This window comes from Amia ocellicauda, chromosome 23 (genome assembly GCF_036373705.1).
Source record: "Amia ocellicauda isolate fAmiCal2 chromosome 23, fAmiCal2.hap1, whole genome shotgun sequence".
Lineage (NCBI taxonomy): Eukaryota > Metazoa > Chordata > Actinopteri > Amiiformes > Amiidae > Amia > Amia ocellicauda.
Window position 1 is genome coordinate 5827915 of NC_089872.1, and position 21623 is coordinate 5849537.

The following is a 21623-nucleotide window of genomic DNA, read 5'->3' on the forward strand; positions in this document are numbered from 1 at the left end:
GCCACAACTTAGTGTATGTCATTTTTGCCAGGTCTTTAAAAGGAACTAGACCTGTGCCGACGACAGATTTGTATTATCGATATTCCAGTAGGATACCTCCGGGAAGGGGGGGGCGTTGTTAGGAAGACTCTTCAAATTCACTTTCCAATTCTGTTTTATTGTTCAATCAAACAGTAGAACTACATAAATACAAAATAAACAAAATATTAATATACACAGAATAATATAAAGATTATAATAAACGATGTGCAGATGACTCCATTGCAAATGTCAGTGTTATAAAGTTGTTGACTTAAAATCCTGACTCTGAAAGAAACATTTGAAATACACTTTTTAGATTCAAATAAATATTTAAAAGAACGTTGTGTAAATGACTCAGTTGCAATTTTTTTTTTCTAAGTGTTACAAACGTGTCTTTCGGTGATGTGTTGGAGGTTCCTGCCAGAATTCCCACCATATTGACCATATTGTGTAGCTTTAAGGATGATCACACTGGAGCTGCAATGTTTTGCTCTTCGTTTTAAAAACAATTCTTCAATGGAGCCTAATATCCAATCACATGATCAAAGCATTGGAACCAAGAAAAGCATCACTTAACAAAACTAAAATAGCCTACAATGATACAAATAAGATTAATTTAATAGGGGGAAAATTCTGAAATGTCTTTTCCTGTTTAATAGGAGTCTCACTAGAATGACACAATTCTCGCAGCACTTGCTCATGGACCTATGGTAATTACACATCTCAATTCGTTTATTTCACAGAAAAACGGTATTGATAATTAATCATTTTCACAGCGGTGAAGCGGTATACCATTTACCAACACAGCCCTACACCACTATGACATCATGGAATAGCCTCATAGACTCAGTCATTAAACTTTGAGAGTCAACCTTCAAAGCAACCAGCTGTTTATTTACAATAGGGCTCTTTGGTACCACAGTATGTTAGTGAATCTCTCTAATATAATTTGCCAAACAAACCAATGGAGTCATCTGCACATTGTTCTTTTAAATCTTTACATATTTTATTCAGCTTGTGTGTACTTGTTAATATTACATTTATATTGTAAATAACCCCCAGACCCCCCACCGACTGTAATACCGACCTCTGCACTAAATTCTTAAGGTAATTCGATAATAAAAATCTGTCACGGGCACAGTACTAACACAGTGTCCCTCACAGCTTCCTGCAAACCCTGAAGATTCGTGAATCCACTAGCTGTTCTTCATTCAGCAGCAGTGAATGATGTCAGAATGAAGAAGTTGCCTCACAGACACAGTGGCTTGGACAGTGTAAGATATTAAAATATAAAAAAAGTGTCACAATTGGGTCCTCCAAGACACAAATTCTGCATCAGTGCTTTTTGAATTTTGATATTCCAAAACCCCAGATCTCAAGACACATATGGGGTCTGTACAAGTCCAGGAAGCTGTAAGAGCTGGGTTTTATGGCATGCTACAATAACCCTGTGCCTTTTTTTAATGAGATGAGGCACAAATCCAAAACCAAGAGGGCAGAATTCACCCCAGTGCTATTTTACCTCAAGGCTATCTCAGTGCTTGTGTAATTAAGGCACTGCTTTTCTGCAACTGCACCCAAACTGTGGCAAGAGTTACGGGAGCTTTTCACAGGAAGTGAAGTCTAAATCGTGACCTCAGTGATCTGAAAAGTCCCCTAATTATTAAGCCATCAAATGAAGAGAGAAATCACTGAAAAATAAAATTAGACACAAATACACAAAACATGTGCCCTTCAATGGGAGATACAGAGAGACTGGAAAAGTTAACAGCTGCTCTGGCCACTGGGAGTTGTGGGCCTATACCCACTTCCATTCACTTGGGTTCCACTAGGGGCTCATTGAATTGGAAAGAATTTGCAAATCCCTTAATGCATAATTAGACCAGATGTTGCAATGCCTAGACAAAACCTTAACGTGAGTGGAAAAACTGATGAGGTTTCATTTTTTTCTGTTACTTTTTCTCTCTCTCTCTTTCTCAAAACTGCAAGAGCGTTGCATCTAGGTGGAACGGATAAAGACCTTGGTCAAACAGGCCAGGAAACAATCATTTTTGGGTAGGCATATGTCCGTTCCAAGGTCAGTGTATCTGCCACTTCATTGTGGCGGTGTACGATAATAAACCACTCTCCCCTCCCTGTCCACGGCTCAATTCATCACAGAGACAAACCCTCACCACAGCTGGCACCCTAAAGACACCAAGGGGGATTTACGAAAGACAGCTCGCCCTTCCCTCTGACTGGGGACTCCGCTCTGCCCCGGTTACAGTTAAACACTGGAAAATGACAAATCGGTTAAAATGGCTGGCGTTCAACTCTGTGCTTTTCAGGAACCTTGCCCAGCGAGAGAAGTTAACAGGGTGGGGGGAAGCGGGCAAAGAGATCAGAGACAGAAACAGTTCAATTGTCTGTGCCTTTGTGAGATCCACAATATCAACTGTCATTTGGCATCCAAGAGAGAAGCCATGAATACACAGGCTAAAGCATGTGCTGTGTGTCATGTATTTTATCCCACTAGCTTTCCAAACTAACAGGAATGAATTCTTCATCTGTAATATATTCAATAATACAACTGTATATCCCATGACGCATTGTAATGAATGCATTGTATTAGCATATCTTCAAATTTAATTTACTTCTTTGGTTTTAAAATTGGATGCCAACTTTTTACCTTTAATTGCTAGACCACAACAATGTTCAGGTAACACATTCTGATCAAACCGTTGGGGTTACTTTGTATCCACACGTTTCAACAGAGCATAAAATAATTATTATTGAATATGCCAACAAAGCCATAGTCTTACAATTCTGAGGCAAATATGTGGAATGCCACACAGAGAATAGTTTGGCTGTAAATGTTTAGCAGGCTCAGCAGCTATAACCCCCCTGTGGGGCAATTATTGTTTTTGAGACAAATCAACCTCTTGAAACAATGGCTCCAGATTGGAGTACTGGGAATGCTAAAGACACGACTTCATTCAAGAGTCGAGATCCTTCCTACACATTTGACTCCAATCACATGGACCGCTTTTCTACACCCACTGCAATAAAAAGTAAAGGTGCCGGCGGGATTGGGCAGCCACTGACCTCATCCACATTCTCGAAGGCGTTGATGACGTCATAGGGCAGACAGGACAGCAGGTCGATGACGAACCAGGTCTTCAGGTAGTTCATGCGGATGAGCTTGGGGTCTGAGATTACCTCACCCGCCGGCCCCACGAAGGTGGTGTGGAAATTGAGCACGATGTCCACCAGGAAGATCACATCCACGATGCTGTCCACCACCAGCCACGTGACGTTGTTCTGCTTGGTCTTGAAGGACACATTGTAGGGGACCATGATGGCCGTATAGAAGGTCAGGATGAGGATGACCCAGTCCCAGGTGGTTTTGAAGGTGCAGTAGTGAAGGATGATGTGGGGGGGGGTCTTTGGTGTCTCTTGCTTGTACTGTGGAAGAATCTCAGATCCCAGCTGCAGCACCTAGGAGGAGAAAACACCAAAGATTCATCTAGGCCTTCTTGGTGGAGTTAATGCCTGCTACAAATCAAATCCCAATATTTTGTTTTGCGGAAACTTTAGTTTGTGTGTGTGTTGCTGTAATACATTATGTCAACTGTGTGCAGAGTATGACAATGACTATTTGTACCTTCTTAAAATCTCCCTCCTTCCTACATTATATATGAAACAAACACACAAATGAAGGTCCCTCGTCTGCAGCTGCCCAGTGCAAGCGTGTGTGTGTTATTTCCCAATACATTTAATTGCCAAAGTGGTGCCTCAGCAGTTCGATTAAAGTAAAGTTAATGAGTCAATAAATATTGCTAATGCGGTGTCACTGAGCAAGACAAAAAGCATGTGGCACCACAAACTGAATTCTTTACATACATTTCTGAAAATGATAAATGATGCTGTAGGGAGGCTGTCTCTAGTTTAAAAGATTTATATAAGTTATATAAGTACTGTCTCTCTTGCATGCCAGTTACCAACACTTTTGCCCACTAAGCATGGAATGCAGATTTAGATGCTTGATTGAAATAGGTTAAAAATGATCAAACAAATAAAAATATAATTAAAAATAAAAATAAAATAAAAATAATCACTAAACTGTTAGCATGTATCAGGTTATGTAACACAATAAGAGATTGATTCAGTGTTGGTGGTACTAGATAACTATAAGCAGACCCAGAGAGGTAGTGATTTTGATCTGATTTGGGGATTCAAGTTAAATATGCACTATATATCTTATCTTTGTACAGCTAGGACAGGCACTTCAATCTCAAGTTCGGTGGCAGGGTGACTTAATTGCTTAATTAACTCAATGGGGTGATATTACAGGATAAGATTCATTTTTATGGCATGAAATTAATCTTCTCCATGATTTGCAAAACACTGTAGTATTTCAGTTGCCCTTCGTGAAGATGTGCATGTGCATGAATTAGGCCTTGTTTCGCATGAAGAATTATGGCACTTTTCATTGCATGAGAATGCACAGCGGACTAGACAGAATTCTTCATTAAGAAGTGGGCATGGATCACATTCTCAGTTGGGCCTGCAGATATGTGAAGGATAATTTCCAAGATAATTACACTCACTCTGCAGTTTAGTGATATGGTTGCCATAGAAGCATATTTACAAAGAATCACAGAACATGGATTTTGAGCAAATCAAAAGGTATCTCAAGCTGATTTGGGGATACATTTATTTATGTATTTGCATCTCTTTTCCCGGAGTCTAATCATACGGGGAGGGGAATGTAACTGAAATTGAATTCTTGTGTAGATCAGACACAAATGCAATAAAATAATACTTATAACGGTGGCTCCTGAGTCCATCAACTGGCAAAAGCCTTTTAAAGGAATGCAAGGTAGACTTATAATGCAGACTTGACAATCTTAGCACATCACTGCGTGCAAGGCACTCTAGGGCCACAACCAGGTGGTCTGTGGATAGACGTTGCGTTAAATTCTCTGCCAAAGTTCACACAACACACCCTTTTAACCATCTGCTTCAGTACATTTGACTGGAGGTGAACCAAAGGCTAGCGTGATCGACAACAACAATGCTTTATGCTGGAGGCGCTTCACAAACCCTAACCCTCACGTTGTACAGAGGTACAGAGAAGACTATCTCCCTAGCAACTTGATTGTATTACTTCACCATCGCCAAGCATGTGGATTAAATGCCAGAAAGCCCGAACGCGAATTCAGTAATGGTAATAATTAACGAGGACAACAATCCACAGCCCTCGTGGTCCTGTCTAACGTTTTATGTGTCCCGACCTGATAGTGTCAGAGGTGCGGTGTTCTTAACAGTACACAGAAATTGCACAGTCGAGGAAATACTAGATATGACTGGGTGGGTAGTCCAGTGGGACGCCAACACATTCTCCTACGTATAATACGTACCTCGGCTAAGCGTGAATGCTTGTGGACATTTTCTCCTTTGTGAACAGTCGGTGCCAGCTGCTGTAACACACCTCTGCTACTAGTAAGAGCTCTGGTGAGACGGGCAAATTTTCCCCAGCCTTAAGACAAAAACAAAAGAAAAAGTCAACAGTTGGAGGTTAATGCCTATGTTGTTACAGTCATGGTTGCTCAAATTGTGAACATCTGCTATAGATAAGGTTCATGTACAATCAGGCATGGAGTATAAGCCAGCCTCATGCTATGAGCCACATTTGGTTCAAATGCATACTGGTCGGACCCGAGGGTTTTGTTCTTTTGAGTTTACACTAGTCCAATCCATTATTGTTAGACAACTGGTTCAGTGTTACCTAAATACGTAATGTTACCATTTAAATACCTGGCTAACTCATATGTTAAGATTGGTGTTTTACACAGCCACCCTGTGATGAATTAACAAGTACAAACCTAAAAGAAGTCAGGAGTATAGAAACAGTTCCAAAACCAACTCCTTCAGTCACCTCAGTCTAATCCTTTTCAGTGATGCAGACTGGCATCTCAGTTGAGCCATCAACTAACCTTTGGACGAGTCGTCTTCTATGGGCTGCTTGAACGCGGTGATGTCACTGAAGGTGCACAGAAACAGCACTACCTTGTCCTGTTCGTTCCGAATGGGAGCGATTTTGACGAAGAACCACACAGGCATCCCTGAAACAAACAAAACCATGGCTAGGTCTCAGAGTGGGGAAGTGCCAATTTGATCGTTACAGTCTCTATCAGGGGTGTACAACTCCAGTCCTGCAGGGTCAAGGGGTCTTCGGGGGTTTGAGTGCTTAACTTCCTCAAACAACTAATTACTGGCTTCATGGGACTAATTGCACAACATTTCCCAGTTCTAAAGGGCAGTATGATTCAGTGACACCCGTGACACATACTGATTTGCTGTCCTCCAGATAGAGTTAAACACCTCTAGTCAATTTAAATTTTCCCCATCATCATATGAGAAGCATTCCTTGCATGTCACAGAATTGCAGAATTTTTGGCTGATGAGCATAACGGTTACAATGAAGAGGAGGTCATCGAAGAATTTTGGGCGTTAAGACTTTGAGTCTTCCAAGAATCCCACATCACGCCTTCCTCTGAAAGGATCCAAAGAAAAAATGGCCACTATTTATGGTCATGCCTTTTAACACCATTTATTGAGCCCCATGGGGAGTTTAGAATTGTCATTCTTACTCCAAAGGATTAGAGAGAAATAGAGCAGATTGACGGTGCCACAGAGACCCATAGCACACAGGCATACGACGAGGCAGCAACGATCTCAGCAACAGCAGATGATGAGGTTTGTCAGGCAGAGAAATTACTAGGCAGCAAGATCAGAGAACACTCCTTTCATGCGCTATATCATCACTGGTGGGATATGGCTGTATATTTAGCTTTGTACTGTAACTTGCTCAGGAGGGAGGGGGCCGATGGGGGACAACAACATGGGGTATTAATAAGAAGCATACTGAGAATATTCTAAATACAAATTCTCTCTGAGCATGTCCAGTTCCTCCTGTTTTATTTTTAAATACAGTAAATCCATTATGTTTTTATTTACATTTTCAGTTGGGCGGTGTTCTTTTAAACGGAAGGATCTAAGAACACTGGAATTGTGGCGCACGTGCAATACTTACGGTTCTTCTTGTACATGAGTATTTCAAATGAATTCATCTCATAGTTTTCGAAGGTCTGCCGCACTTTCTCGCAAGTCTCCTTGTCCGTCAGCTCCCCGTACATGAAGCTGGGAGACACAAATCGACAGCAGTTTATGAGCATCGAAAGCCGGCGCTGTCTCCAGACTAAGAGGGCTTTAAACACATGGCTTTGCAAAGTAAATAGAATGGAGCTTTGCCGAGGGAGACAGGGCTGTGAAAAATGGCACAGATCACAATTATTTCTGAGAAAAAAATCCAATATGTCATTTAATCAGCATACACAAATACGGATTACCTTGGTTTTGTCTTTATTCAGAAATGCAATGTGGAAAGTAGCAAACCAAAAGGTGGTTGTTCCACCACTTATAGGTGTTTTCAGAGTCTCCATTATTTAACATATATACTAAATACACATTAAGTCATTTCTTTATTATACACAGGTAAATGTTTTTATAATGTAACTATGATGAGTTATTTGAGATCTGAGACTGTCATCTTTTACAAAGTTTACCTCAGTTTGCTTTTCTGACAAGCAAACTGTCCTAGCTAGGTGCTAGTTGTAAAGAAACAGCAAAACAGACCAGTTCTATATGATCTGTTCTTCACATATTTGTAATCAGTAATAGAATATAAATATATCAACATATAATATAAAATGTGATTTTTCCATATGGGTTAGCCCGGCATGATTTGAAGGTACAAAACTATGCAAATCTGCCCAATTGACAATATAAGTGTTATGATGAAGGTGTAAGGAATTCAGAAATCACAGTTATAACGCTGTGTAGATGTTTAGCAGATATACCTCTGTGGTGCAAAGGCAGTCAGATGATTTCTAGCTCCCACCCTGAGAGAGCCGTGGCTCTCAGGAAAAGCCCTGTGCTCCCATCGGTGTCATCTGGAGCACACTAACCAAGCTATTAAGGGACCTGTTTGCATTCAAGTAATGAACCTAATTAAAAGCTACCAACCATTAAAACCTATTTATTATGCGCCGTGATAAAAGAGAACCCAAATTGTGCACTGTTCAATAGAAGAAGTCATTTTTTCTATGCTCGCTAATTATTATTTTTATTTGTATACATATGTATTAATGATCTTGCTATGGTAATCCGATAGAAGCACATTAGAGAGGCAATAAGAAGCAGGAGGGGCATCTGTGAATAATACTACATGTCAAAATTGTGTGCAATGACTTCCACTGCCACCCATTCTTGTTAGGTTGAAGAGGAGCAATGAACTTCCTACTCTAGCCTCCACTTAGAATGCAGGTTGGGCCCTAAAGTCCCAGATGGTTTATATGCAGGCTTTATCATGGGCAACTTTATATAGACACACATATATATATTGGTAGCCCAAGGTCTTATAAAATGCAAGTGTTAATGAGAATGTTCTCTTGTACTGGAATTCTTAATTCCTTTTGAAAATCAGAAGGACATTTACATTTTGTTTTGAAGCAAATTAGTAATCCAAGAGGAATTCAAACCTACTGATTAGCCAGGTCAAACACAAGATAGAATATAGCAACTTAATTATAAGATACTGTCAAAATATGTTGTGTTGGCAACTCAATTAATTATTGTAAGATGTTTGCTTGTATTGCTAACAAAAAACAGGTTTAATCATCAGTGAGGTAAGAAACTGGTGCAGTATTTATTTATTTATTACCAGAAAGTATGACACTCTTATTTTAGTCCAACAATATGACAATCTTTTTTTATTCTGCCAACATTGAGCCGCCTTGTTGTTTAATCTCAGATGTTCTTTCATTTATTGAACATGATTCAGCTATTTTCTACTCATTTCCATAATATGACAGTCAAAGTTACAAGACCAACCTAAAAATAGAACAAGGATTACAAGCCTTTGAAATTAATAAAAGACCATTTTGAAAGAGACCATTTCAGTACATATTACATTCACTATGACTGCATACTGATTTGGCATCACCTACGTTGGGAACACAGGCATGTTCCTTCAGTTTGCTTATTTTTTTGGAAGCGGCATTAGACTCAGCAATACTAACACAAATATGATTGATGTCATTGGATTAAAATGCTTGAACAAAAAGCTGCTAAAATCAACTAAAACAGAAGTTCAATCTTGGTACCTTATGCATTTGAGGTGTCAAACACAGAATGGCAAATTCAAAAAGCCAGGCCAGTACCTGCACGTGCTACTCTTTTGCATAACCTCTGCCCGGTGGTAGCCTGAGAGTTTGCAGAATCCATCGTTGCTGTACACAATGGGCCAGTCGACAATCTGGGCATTTCCCAGAACAAAATTGGTGTCTGTTGGAAAAAAGAAAAAGAAGAAAAAAAAAGAAGAAAAAGAGGGGACCACATATGGAGTTAAAACGCATTTGGTGGTTAGGCCTTTTAAAGTTAGACAAAGGTACATTGATTAAGCAATGGAAGCCATAAAATGTAAAGCATTAGTGGAAAAAGCAGCAACACTTCTAAATACTCACTGATCAGTCAGGTCTTGAAAGTAAAGCTAGGTACATGGGATGATTTTATATATATTTTTCTGCATTTGTCTCTTTGCATTAGTGAAAAAATATAATGGAAAGAACAGCATCAATGGTCATGGTTATGATGGAATTAGTGTATAGTCTATGGAAAACATTTGTCTAATGCTATGATGCAGTTGCAGAAATCTCAAGTTTACTGCTCACCATTATCACATGACAACTGCAAGATTTTTAACACTAAAAGCCACAGTAATGGGAGATAAGGATAAGGGATATGACAAACTATTTTCTCCAACCAGACAAAGCAAAGAAAGCTCCTGGAAGTATTTCTGCATTGTCAAATGATCCAAACAAAATACTAGCTCTAACTGAAATCCACATTAAATTATCATTTCTGTCGTTAAAGATGCATTCCACAAACTGTTGACATGGGATCTTTACAAAAGTAGGCTAATAAACAGTGTGCTATTTTATGACATACAGAAGAATAACATGCAGATAACAAAACAGCACTTTGGTGAATGCACAGGGGAAGGTCATTCACATTTCCACAATTCGTCTCTCAAAAAGAAATTGGTAACACAGTGAAAGTAAGGAAATGTCCACCTTGACAGTAAGTGGTGGGTTCTAATCTTAGTTATTGGGGCTACATCAAATCAAAACAGTGTTACTAGTTTGAGACGTCTAAAAACAAATGCTGCCCCATCATTTTCCATAATGTGTACAGTATATGGCATCACTGGTAGGAGGTGCAAATACAGTCAACAATAAGAGATGTTAAACCAATTAGGTGCCGTGAAACATTTTCAGCACTGCTATACAAAGGACAGCACAAATCCAATCCAGGACAGCCAGAGTACCTCACTGTTAATCTCAGGTTTACCAATTATTTACAACCTATGAACACTTGTTGAATAAGTCCAGTTAAGTGAACAGTTAATTTAATCTGGTAGATTCAATGGAATTAACAAATCCCAAACTGGCTTTAAAACAACTGCAAATAAAGGGCAATGTTTTGGACATGCACACATTCCCAATTCCCCAGTATCAATTTTTGTGCATCAGTTTAATCCTCTATGATAGATCCGTTTTTTAAGTGGTTTGGTTTCTTAACACAATTCCCATAACAGACCTGAAAGCTTTATTTAAACTCTATATATATATATACATACAGTTAGGGAAAAAAGTATTTGATCCCCTGCTGATTTTGTACGTTTGCCCACTGACAAAGAAATGATCAGTCTATAATTTTAATGGTAGGTGTATTTCAACAGTGAGAGACAGAATAACAGAATAAAAATGCAGAAAAATGCATTTCAAAAAAGTTATAAATTGATTTGCATGTTAATGAGGGAAATAAGTATTTGATCCCCTATCAATCAGCAAGATTTCTGGCTCCCAGGTGTCTTTTATACAGGTAACGAGCTGAGATTAGGAGCACTCTCTTAAAGGGAGTGCTCCTAATCTCAGCTCGTTACCTGTATAAAAGACACCTGTCCACAGAAGCAATCAATCAATCAGATTCCAAACTCTCCACCATGGCCAAGACCAAAGAGCTGTCCAAGGATGTCAGGGACAAGATAGACCTACACAAGGCTGGAATGGGCTACAAGACCATCGCCAAGCAGCTTGGTGAGAAGGTGACAACAGTTGGTGTGATTATTCGCAAATGGAAGAAACACAAAATAACTGTCAGTCTCCCTCGGTCTGGGGCTCCATGCAAGATCTCACCTCGTGGAGTTTCAATGATCATGAGAACGGTGAGGAATCAGCCCAGAACTACACGGGAGGATCTTGTTAATGATCTCAAGGCAGCTGGGACCACAGTCACCAAGAAAACAATTACAATCACACTACGCCGTGAAGGACTGAAATCCTGCAGCGCCCGCAAGGTCCCCCTGCTCAAGAAAGCACATGTACAGGCCCGTCTGAAGTTTGCCAATGAACATCTGAATGATTCAGAGGAGAACTGGGTGAAAGTGTTGTGGTCAGATGTGGACCAAAATCGAGCTCTTTGGCATCAACTCAACTCGCCGTGTTTGGAGGAGGAGGAATGACCCCAAGAACACCATCCCCACCGTCAAACATGGAGGTGGAAACATTATGCTTTGGGGGTGTTTTTCTGCTAAGGGGACAGGACAACTGCACCGCATCAAAGGGACGATGGACGGGGGCCATGTACCGTCAAATCTTGGGTGAGAACCTCCTTCCCTCAGCCAGGGAATTGAAAATGGGTCGTGGATGGGTATTCCAGCATGACAATGACCCAAAACACACAGCCAAGGCAACAAAGGAGTGGCTCAAGAAGAAGCACATTAAGGTCCTGGAGTGGCCTAGCCAGTCTCCAGACCTTAATCCCATAGAAAATCTGTGGAGGGAGCTGAAGGTTCGATCTGCCAAACGTCAGCCTCGAAACCTTAATGACTTGGAGAGGATCTGCAAAGAGGAGTGGGACAAAATCCCTCCTGAGATGTGTGCAAACCTGGTGGCCAACTACAAGAAACGTCTGACCTCTGTGATTGCCAACAAGGGTTTTGCCACCAAGTACTAAGTCAAAGGGGTCAAATACTTATTTCCCTCATTAACATGCAAATCAATGCCTGTACATGTGCTTTCTTGAGCAGGGGGACCTTGCGGGCACTGCAGGATTTCAGTCCTTCACGGCGTAGTGTGTTACCAATTGTTTTCTTGGTGACTATGGTCCCAGCTGCCTTGAGAACATTAACAAGATCCTCCCGTGTAGTTCTGGGCTGATTCCTCACCGTTCTCATGATCATTGAAACTCCACGAGGTGAGATCTTGCATGGAGCCCCAGACCGAGTGAGACTGACAGTTATTTTGTGTTTCTTCCATTTGCGAATAATCGCACCAACTGTTGTCACCTTCTCACCAAGCTGCTTGGTGATGGTCTTGTAGCCCATTCCAGCCTTGTGTAGGTCTACAACTCCCTTTAAGAGAGTGCTCCTAATCTCAGCTTGTTAACTGATCATTTCTTTGTCAGTGGGCAAACACACAAAATCAGCAGGGGATCAAATACTTTTCTCCCTCACTGTATATATATATATATATATATATATATGTGTGTGTGTGTGTATGAGAGAGACACCAAATGCTGTCTTGAAAGCTTATATGCCTTAGATTTTCAACAGATTCTCAAGTATTTAATAATTGCACACATGGAAATTTGGTCAAGAAATACATAAACATCAATGTGCCAGAATTGATATAGCATAGTAAGAAATCTGTTTTCCCAGTTAATTGTTTACATGCTGCATAAGCAATGTTGTTTTGAATTTATTTTTATTTTTTATTTTTTTGGAAGCAGGCATGATTAACTGAATGCATGCAGTACGAATCACAAACAATGTAATTCTGTAATTTGTATAGTTCAAGATGTTTTGTTAATTAAACTTTGTTATCAATTATATGTTTTCAGAGATTGTTGAACACTGATTCAGCCCAGAGATAACTGTACAGATTCCAGATGACTGAACAGTCAAGACAGAGGGTTTCTCCCAAAGGGACAACTATTGCCTTGTGTCTTGTCCCTCAGACTAGTGATGCCATATCTGTTCACACTCCATGAACACAGCTGAAATATAACTGAATATTGCCTGGTGCTTCTTATCCACATGATAGCAACCAAAACAGGTAGTTTTCAGTCAATCAAGGTAAAGTTATAAGCAGCTTACAAATTAGACACACAGTTCAAATAGAATAACATTGTCAACACATCCACAAAATATGCTTTGCATGAATGAAGTCAAAGAAAAAGGAAAGGGTTCATTAGAGGAGTTAGAAGGACAAGCTACCTAACAAGCAAAATACAAAACTACAGGGTATCTAAATGTAGACAAGCACTTACTACTACTATTGAGACAAGCACAAAACAATATGGAAATTGTCGTTCCATGCCAACATTTGTTATTTCACAAAGGGGGATATGCTAAAGGTTCTGTCTGTAAGAATTATTATACACTGAGATTTAAAGGAAAACTGTGGTTCTTTAAGCTTTGGCTTTAAGCATTTTAGTTAAAAGAATAACAATACTTCCTAAGAGTGACAGAAAGCAAGAAAATGAAAACAAATTAAAAAAAGAGAGATTAAAACTCTCAACTACAATTTGTTTTGAAGTGCTTTGTGTCAAAAACTTTGTAAATTAACAGAAATTGGTATAGAACATTAGTGTAGTAACAGATAGTTGAAGAGAGGATTTGCAGGATAACAGAACACCACTGCAGAACAGTTTCTATACCTGTCTGTCTATGTGATAATGTCCAAACTGAAAAGTTAAAAAGAAAAAATGTTAAAGCAAGAGTAACACAATACTATTTAAAACAAACAAACAAACACTGTAGAACTGTAAAATCACTTTGTAATTTTGTGACCTGTTCACTTCAATGAAATATATACCCTAGGTTTTCAGATCCATGAAACTAACAATTAACCATATCTATTCATGAATAACAATGTAACCAGCTTGGGGTAAAACTGTGCTCATTAAACACACACATCTCTCTCTCTCTCTCTCTCTCTCTCTCTCTCTCTCTCTCGCTCTCTCATATATATATATATATATATATATATATATATATATATATATATATATATATATATCACACATACATACACACACGGACATGTATATGAGAAAATCTTTAGGTTCTGTAAAGATTTTCTCATATACCCCACTGAATTGATACATGTGTATAAAGTTATTTCACAGGCATGCAATCTCCCCACACCATTTCTTTGCAATGAGAAGTGAACAGGACTGTGGGAGAGAAAACTGTTGTGAGGGAGGGCAGTCTTGAGGCAGAAGCTCAATTGTGGTGAACGAGCTGAAAATAATCCCTGCCCGTGTTATTTACACAGCACAGTACCGATTTCACCCAACAGCCCCACTCTCTTTCTTATTGAAAGAGCTATGAAGAACATTGCAGGAATATGACGTGATACACTGCATCATACTACATTTTATTAGGCCATTACTTCACTGCAAACGCTAGGATTCATAAGAAATGCGTAATCTGTAAATAGTATCCGCTTAAGAGCTGATGATTCTATTGAAATGAGGGGAATTTTTATCAAGTCTGCTTTATATAGCATGGTGATCACTTTCTCATATTGTGGATTTGAATTGAATGCCCATTTAAACAGACCTGAAAGAGGCGCTGAAAATAACAAAAGGAAAAACTATAAGTGTGGATTATGCCCAACCTATATTAACTCATAGACCAAACATGCAAATAATGTTTTTTTTAATACTAATGAACCCAAAACATATTAATTTGTGTGTAACATTGCATAGTGGTGTGTGAGAGAAAAAAAGTTGACTTGGATAAAGGCATCCACTAAAGTAGACCAATTTGTAGTCATAGGCATCAAAGCTATCAAATCCTTAGAAAGCATTTGCCAAATATACCCTGTGGAGTGAGAAAAAACTTTCAGAAAATGTCGTTTGTTGTTGTGAAGGCAGAGTTAAAAGGTAGATCAATCTTGTTTAGAAATACCATGCATGAATTCAAAAGAAATATTGGCATATTTCAGCCCTGCATTCAGTGCGTTATTATGCAACAGAAGTGATCCTGTTTATGTGCACTATTCTAATGATTATCAATGACTTCAGAGAGATAAATAGCCAACATTTTTAAAGAGGCGGTATAGAAAATATGTGGCATGCAGTGAATGATGTATTGACAATATCTTCCAGAATTACCATTGAAGAACACTTAGCCTGGATATAAGTTGTAAATTGTAACAACCAGGATGCAAGCTATCTGAATGCAAATATCACACACGAGCAGTGGAGAGCATTAAACTTACTTGAATTATTATTACCCTGGGCTTTTCCTTGGTTTATGAAGCAAATCTGAGACGTGATCAAATACATTGCAAACAGACAACAAAATGTTTAAACTGCTTAGAGAAAAGGAACATTCTTAATATTAAAACATAGTGCGCAAATCGCAAATGTCTTTACAATGGAGAATGTATAATGCATAGTTGGTATAATCATTATATTAGTGCAGTATAATTGGTTTCTAAGGTATCACTTTTTCTCTGGTTTGTCCGATTAGTGTTGATATCTCAGAGGACCAGCGTATCATCACTCCAGTCCAGCGCCACACCTGCTCCGCTTGATCTGTCACAGTGTTAGCAACTATTGAACAGCGTATCTGCTTGCGCTCTCACAGCGCAGGTGTCCGCAGTTCTGCAAAATCCCAGCGATCCCATTTGTGGAGCCGCGCAGACTCTGCGGGACTCTGCGCTACAAAAACGCCACCTCTGTTTAAACATCATACATATGCATCTATATATAACAGCATATACATTTAAAGACAAGCCTAATTAATTATATATGCATTCAATTTGAATTTAATTCGATTCCTTTGGTATTGTTTTTTTCATACACGTTTCAAAATTTAGTAGCAGTAAATGGACTGGATTAAATTGTAATAATGTTCTTTATACTCGTTAATCGACATTTCCCGAAGTGGCATCAGCTGTTCTGCAATAATGTTTTTATAAAAGGAACACTAAATTAGGCTATTATTTGAGAACAGAATCCACATAGCACATTTCGAAGCTTTATAAATTAATGTTATTTAGGGTGATAGAAAGTAAACGGGTTGTTTTTAGGCGATGATCATATCAATCCTTGTTTTCATAAATAAACGTGAAGATAATCTAAATACATATATGCACACTGGCATATTTCAAAGACACAAAGACGCATGCGATGTGCTATTGTAAGGGACACACAAATGCAAAGTACTAGCATTGCTTCTTTTTTGTTTTATTTTTCTTCTAACTTTTCTTGGATTGGAAAAGACAAAATACATGCAATGGTGCTCCAAATAAAGCAGCTAGGTCCGAGGTGAGCATGGTGGGGTCTTAGATGTGTTTGCTGGCTGTTGTTCTTATTATTTTTAGTGCTTTTCTTCCTACTGTATCGATCAAGTTCAAGTGCTTACTGGAATCGGACCCCTGGCTTTGCTGCTTGTATCCCCCCACCGTCTCCCAATTCTGCAGAACTCAGAGGTCCCAATGCATGGAAACCTCCACCATGCATTGACAACTAATTACACATCCAACTTTACCAATAATGCATTAAGTAGGAATACTATATACATTAGAATGATTATAATCCAGTTCCACTCACCGTTAGACCGTCTGACTATATTTTCCAGGAATGTGTTTTGAGGGGCTACAAGTCCTCTCCTTCCCCCTGCCATGCCGCCTCGTCATTGATTCAGTCCGCTATAGGTGTAAACGGGCTCAGCGTTCTGGGATGCTGACACTATCCGCAGGACAACACCTCCTGTCCGCTGTCTTCATGGTATCCGCTCCGACTGAGCCTGTGGTCCAGGGCTGTCCTTCACTCTGAGACGGTGCTCCCCCTGTTGAGCAAGAACGGAAGAAAATGGCAGAGGGTGGTGGGGGGGAGGGGGCAGAGAGAGAAAAAAAAACTAATCTGGGATCGTCTGCTTGATTACAAATTCAGGTACCCAAGCAGTTTTTTTATTTATTTTTTATTTCTCCACCACCAAAGCATGATTTCCATCTGCTGGTGATGCAAGGAACTGCGTCTCACTGACCCGTCCAAAGCATGATACAAGCCCAGACTGAGTTATGCAGGAGTTCAAAATTTACAATATCCATCTGTAGAAAAAGCTATCCACCTATAGAAAAGTGACCTAGTCAAAATTGTCCGAAAGGCAAACAAATAGAAGCTGTGTGTGATATTGGGTTTGAACAGGACAGCTATTACGCCACACGGCTCCAAAAAATCAGTCCTAGGTGGCTCTGCCACTTATTCACCGAACCTCCCTCGTGACGTGTCCTTTCGGTATCCACCGCGGCAGCTGATCTTCAGCAACTGTGTACGGCATTCAGGATAAAAGCATCAGCTACAATACTAATTATTGGGATTTTACATTTCATTAAGACAAAATCGAATGGAGCATCTTCAGTGTGAGGCAGTCAAGACTCTTATCTCCCGCTGCTCCTAGTTGGGCTGTGGACAGTAGGAGCCCTCCAGGTCTTTGTCTTTGCTTGTGGAGTGTATGCTAGAGAACAAATGGCAGCAGAACCCCATCGTGAGTAAATGTCTAACGGCGAGATCTCACAGGCTTTCTGTTCTGGAGTGATCCTAGTAAGAGGTGTAGAAAATACATTGTTTTTGTTGTTTCCACATAAAAAATTCGTTGGAAAATTAGGCCCAGGATGTCAAATAAGCCATGAAGCCATACCATTGAAAGTGGTCCTTTAAATGTATGTGTACACCCCAGCAGCTACTTTAAACATTGTATCCTGTATAGTGCATGAACATCCTTGGACATGAAATCTTTCCATAGCCCAAATTAACAAATGAAAAACAGTGCTGGTTATTGCAACACCATCGGGGGCAGCACAGAATCAGGCTGGCAGGGTCTCGGCTTGAAAGACACACAGAAAGTCATATGCACGATGCCAAAAATTGCTTTAATAAGTACAGTACAGAAATATTGTGGACAGAAAAATAAATGATAACCAAAAAAAACTTAGCTCTTCTTTTGAGCTTCACTACTTTTGGCAATTCCATCTCTATTTAGACAGAGAGCAAAGTTGCTTACTTGTATCTAATACCAAGAAACAAACAAAACAATGAGGTGTCCAACTTCCTGTTACTATGATATGTGACGGTAGGCAAAACCATTTCCCCCAAAGGATCCTTGGGGATGAAATTAAGTCACAAGCCACCACAATGCCCCTCCTACCAATACACCACATTGTAGAGTGGCTCACCTGCTTCAACGACTGACAGAGACATCCATTCTGGGGCTTCCAGATTGCGTTGGAGTGGGAGGAGCTGCATAAGCAAGTGGAGCTTCAGGGATCAGGCGTTCTGCAGCAGGAAATCTAAAAATATATCAGATCTATAACTATATATATGTGTGTGTGTGTGTGTGTTAGAATCAACACATTCCATATATCAGCATCACCATATGGGTTACAACTGCTATTATCATAAATCTAAAATAAATTAAAAGCAAGATAAGAAAATAATCTTCTAAGGACTGAAGTAGAATTTCCTCTGCTGTAGTGGTACTTGTTTGGACTACTTCTCTTCATTTTGTTTCACTGAGGCTATAATGATACCCTCCCAAAAGGTTCAAATGTGTCATTTTGGTTTACAGGACACTGCCTCTGCAATTCTAACACTATGTGTCTCAACATAACCTCCCTTTTATGGTAGAAATGGCCTAAAGCTGAAACTCTTAAGTACCCTGGCACAGAATTTGCTTCTGTCCCTCACGCTGTATATTTTCACAACATGTAACTGTTGTATTTTACACAACACCTGGAATCACTGGCCTTTGCAAATCTCATGGCATATGGATTTATGCTCAGCTATTGTTCCAGGGACATAACACTCATGACACACTTATTCATTCCATGGCACTTACTCAGCCCGTTTGACACTGACATATGAGTCAACTCAAAAAGCAGCTTCTGTTGGCTAGATAAGTTATGATTAACAAAGATTAAAGAAGGCTGAGTGTCATCCTTAATGAGATATTAGCTTAAGCTTTTTTTTTCCATCTATAGACAATAGCTTCTCCCTAAAATCTGTTTATTAACTAAAATATCATATATTGATATATAACAACATATTTAGCAGCAATAACACCTAACACCAATTTACAGCATTTGCAGCAACCAGTTCCAGACAAACATTCCATTTTACTGCCAATCTGAGTAGCACATTGACACTGAAGTCATTCTGTATGAGTGTAAACATGCCAGCAGCAATCAGAAAGCAGTGTGCATCTGAGGGAAGATTAAAAAAAATATGGGTTAAGACATGGGGCTAGACCAAATCACAACTTTGACCTACCCACCGATTTGGAAAGTCAGGCGTTGTATCACGAGGCTGGGACAAAGGAAAAAACGCATTGAAAACAATTCTTACCTTGCTCAGAACCTTCCCCCGAATCCCACAGAACAGCTTTGGCATGGACAGGGAACGTAAACCAAGAAAAGACCACAGATATCATCTTCTCTTGCTGCACTTCAAACTGTGTTATAGGAGGAATTGTACACAGTATTCCATTGACCCTGATGAATCCCAGATTAATACAAAAAAACATACCAAGCTTATGAAAGGAGAGTAATCCCTACCCATGTGTTTTCATGATTACTTAGCTGGCTATTAAGAGTTGTTTCGACAGCTGTGAATGAAAATACATATCTAACCAGCTGAGTCCAGTCCAGGTTTCCAAACATCTTGACACCAGTGCACTGCATTTCTGATCAAATGAAATGAATTAGTCCAATTAAGTAATTAGCAGTAAAACCAATTCAATACAGGTGTCCTCCCCCACAACATATCCCACCCGATTAAATACACTAGGCACTGCCTTTGAATTTTATCTGCTCATATTTCCTTTAAACTAAGTAGTGAGCAGGACTCCGAGTGAGGTTGATGCCAGTTCTTCTTCACTCTCTCTTTCTGGTTGCTTGTGTTCCAAAATCTCTCTCCTCCTTTCTCCTTTCAAGCTGTTATTGAGTTTTGGCCGAGAGCAGTGTCCTAGTGGTGTCTGAGCCTCAGGTTATGAAAGTTGTGGAGCACTGTTGTGAGGCCTGTTTGTTCCTTAATTATGATTAATCGAAATGTAAGCTAATATATTCATTTACAACTCACCCAGCCCCTGCCAGTGGCTCAAGAACATTCTGTCCCCCTCCCACAACATACAGATTGCTCCATTGTGTTTTCCATTCACGGTATTCATGTTCACTGCAGATTGTGAGCACTGCGCAGACTGACCACCAGCTAGCCTGCTCCCAGTATGCCGCCTTCAAAGCCCCATCCTCTGCACTGTATTACTCTGTCAGCTCCAGCTGTCAAATGCAGTCAGCCATAATTATTCACAAGGAGAATCATTATTCACAATGAGCATTGTTGACAAGTACCTCATGTCCAATCAAAACCAAAAAAAAAAGAAAACAAACATTTTTATCCAACTAGGCATCATTTCAGCTCCAATAATTTCCTCAGCACTTCAGTCTTACCACACGACTTCCCACACTTAGGGAGGATACATGTAATTTATGGTTTTGCATGGATGGATTTACACAGCAACAGATATTTGTATTGATCCAGGTAACAATAAGTCAATTAATAACACAAAACTTGATATAAGACATTTCACCTTGCTATCAGTGAACATCAAAGCATACAAATGTTGGAAGCATCACCCAATTAAAAGCCCTGTCTGGAGACAGAAAATGTTACTGATATGGTGTTTGATTGCCATCTGTTGGCCCAGAGTTGAAACATACATTTAAAGAGCATAGGTGGGTCTTCAAAAATAATGTCTGAATTTTGACCCACAGGGAAATACAGTGCTGCGGAAATCAAACCAGCCATCTTTAACACAAAACAGCCAAGCGTGAAACAGCAGACACTAACACATCAATATCTGCTGCTCAATCCTGATGCTTAAACCCGAGCTTCTTGCAGGTTGATATTTAGGAGTTGTGGAAGTGCTGAGGAGGGGGGGATTTATAATGTAGCTATTTTGTATGTTCTAATTTTAACACAACAAGGCTTTGAGTGACTTTTTTAATAGATTTAGTTTAATATGGATTTTATGATGGTTTTAGGATTTGAACTCCACAGTCAGTGACCTTAGCAGAAAGACTAGAGCAATTCTGACCAGTGATTATTCCTTTAAAAAGTCTTAAAGGTATTTTGTATCTTGTCAGTGTGAAGTTTCAATCTACTACGAAATACATTCATCGTAAAATATGTATTTGAACCTATCAGTGTCCCTCAGTCCAGGTACTCCAGTTTGAGGACTTCATTACCGGACAACCGAGACGTGTCCAAACCGCACGCAAATTGGTTTAATTGAAAACTTGAATTTGTGACTATGTACATCCACATTAAACTGAACTATAAAGTAACATCTAAACATATATATGGTCTGGATGTGAAACACCACCACGGAGACGTTTTGCTTTAATAACTGAATGCTTCGG

The 21623-nt window shown here is 39.5% G+C and overlaps 1 protein-coding gene across 1 annotated transcript in view; it reads right to left on the bottom strand.

Annotated features, from left to right (window-relative positions):
- The window catches only part of LOC136718738 (potassium voltage-gated channel subfamily H member 1), a 117776-nt gene extending 100789 nt beyond the window's left edge, over positions 1 to 16987 (bottom strand). The window contains exons 1-7 of the mRNA XM_066696453.1: positions 16759 to 16987; positions 13849 to 13875; positions 9288 to 9411; positions 7100 to 7206; positions 6000 to 6128; positions 5424 to 5542; positions 3106 to 3498 (exon numbers count right to left, since the gene is read on the bottom strand). Of these exons, the coding sequence (XP_066552550.1) occupies positions 3106 to 3498; positions 5424 to 5542; positions 6000 to 6128; positions 7100 to 7206; positions 9288 to 9411; positions 13849 to 13875; positions 16759 to 16831 (972 nt within the window). The 5' untranslated portion in view covers positions 16832 to 16987. The remainder of the gene's footprint in view (positions 1 to 3105; positions 3499 to 5423; positions 5543 to 5999; positions 6129 to 7099; positions 7207 to 9287; positions 9412 to 13848; positions 13876 to 16758) is intronic.
- Between the last annotated feature and the right edge of the window lie 4636 nt (positions 16988 to 21623).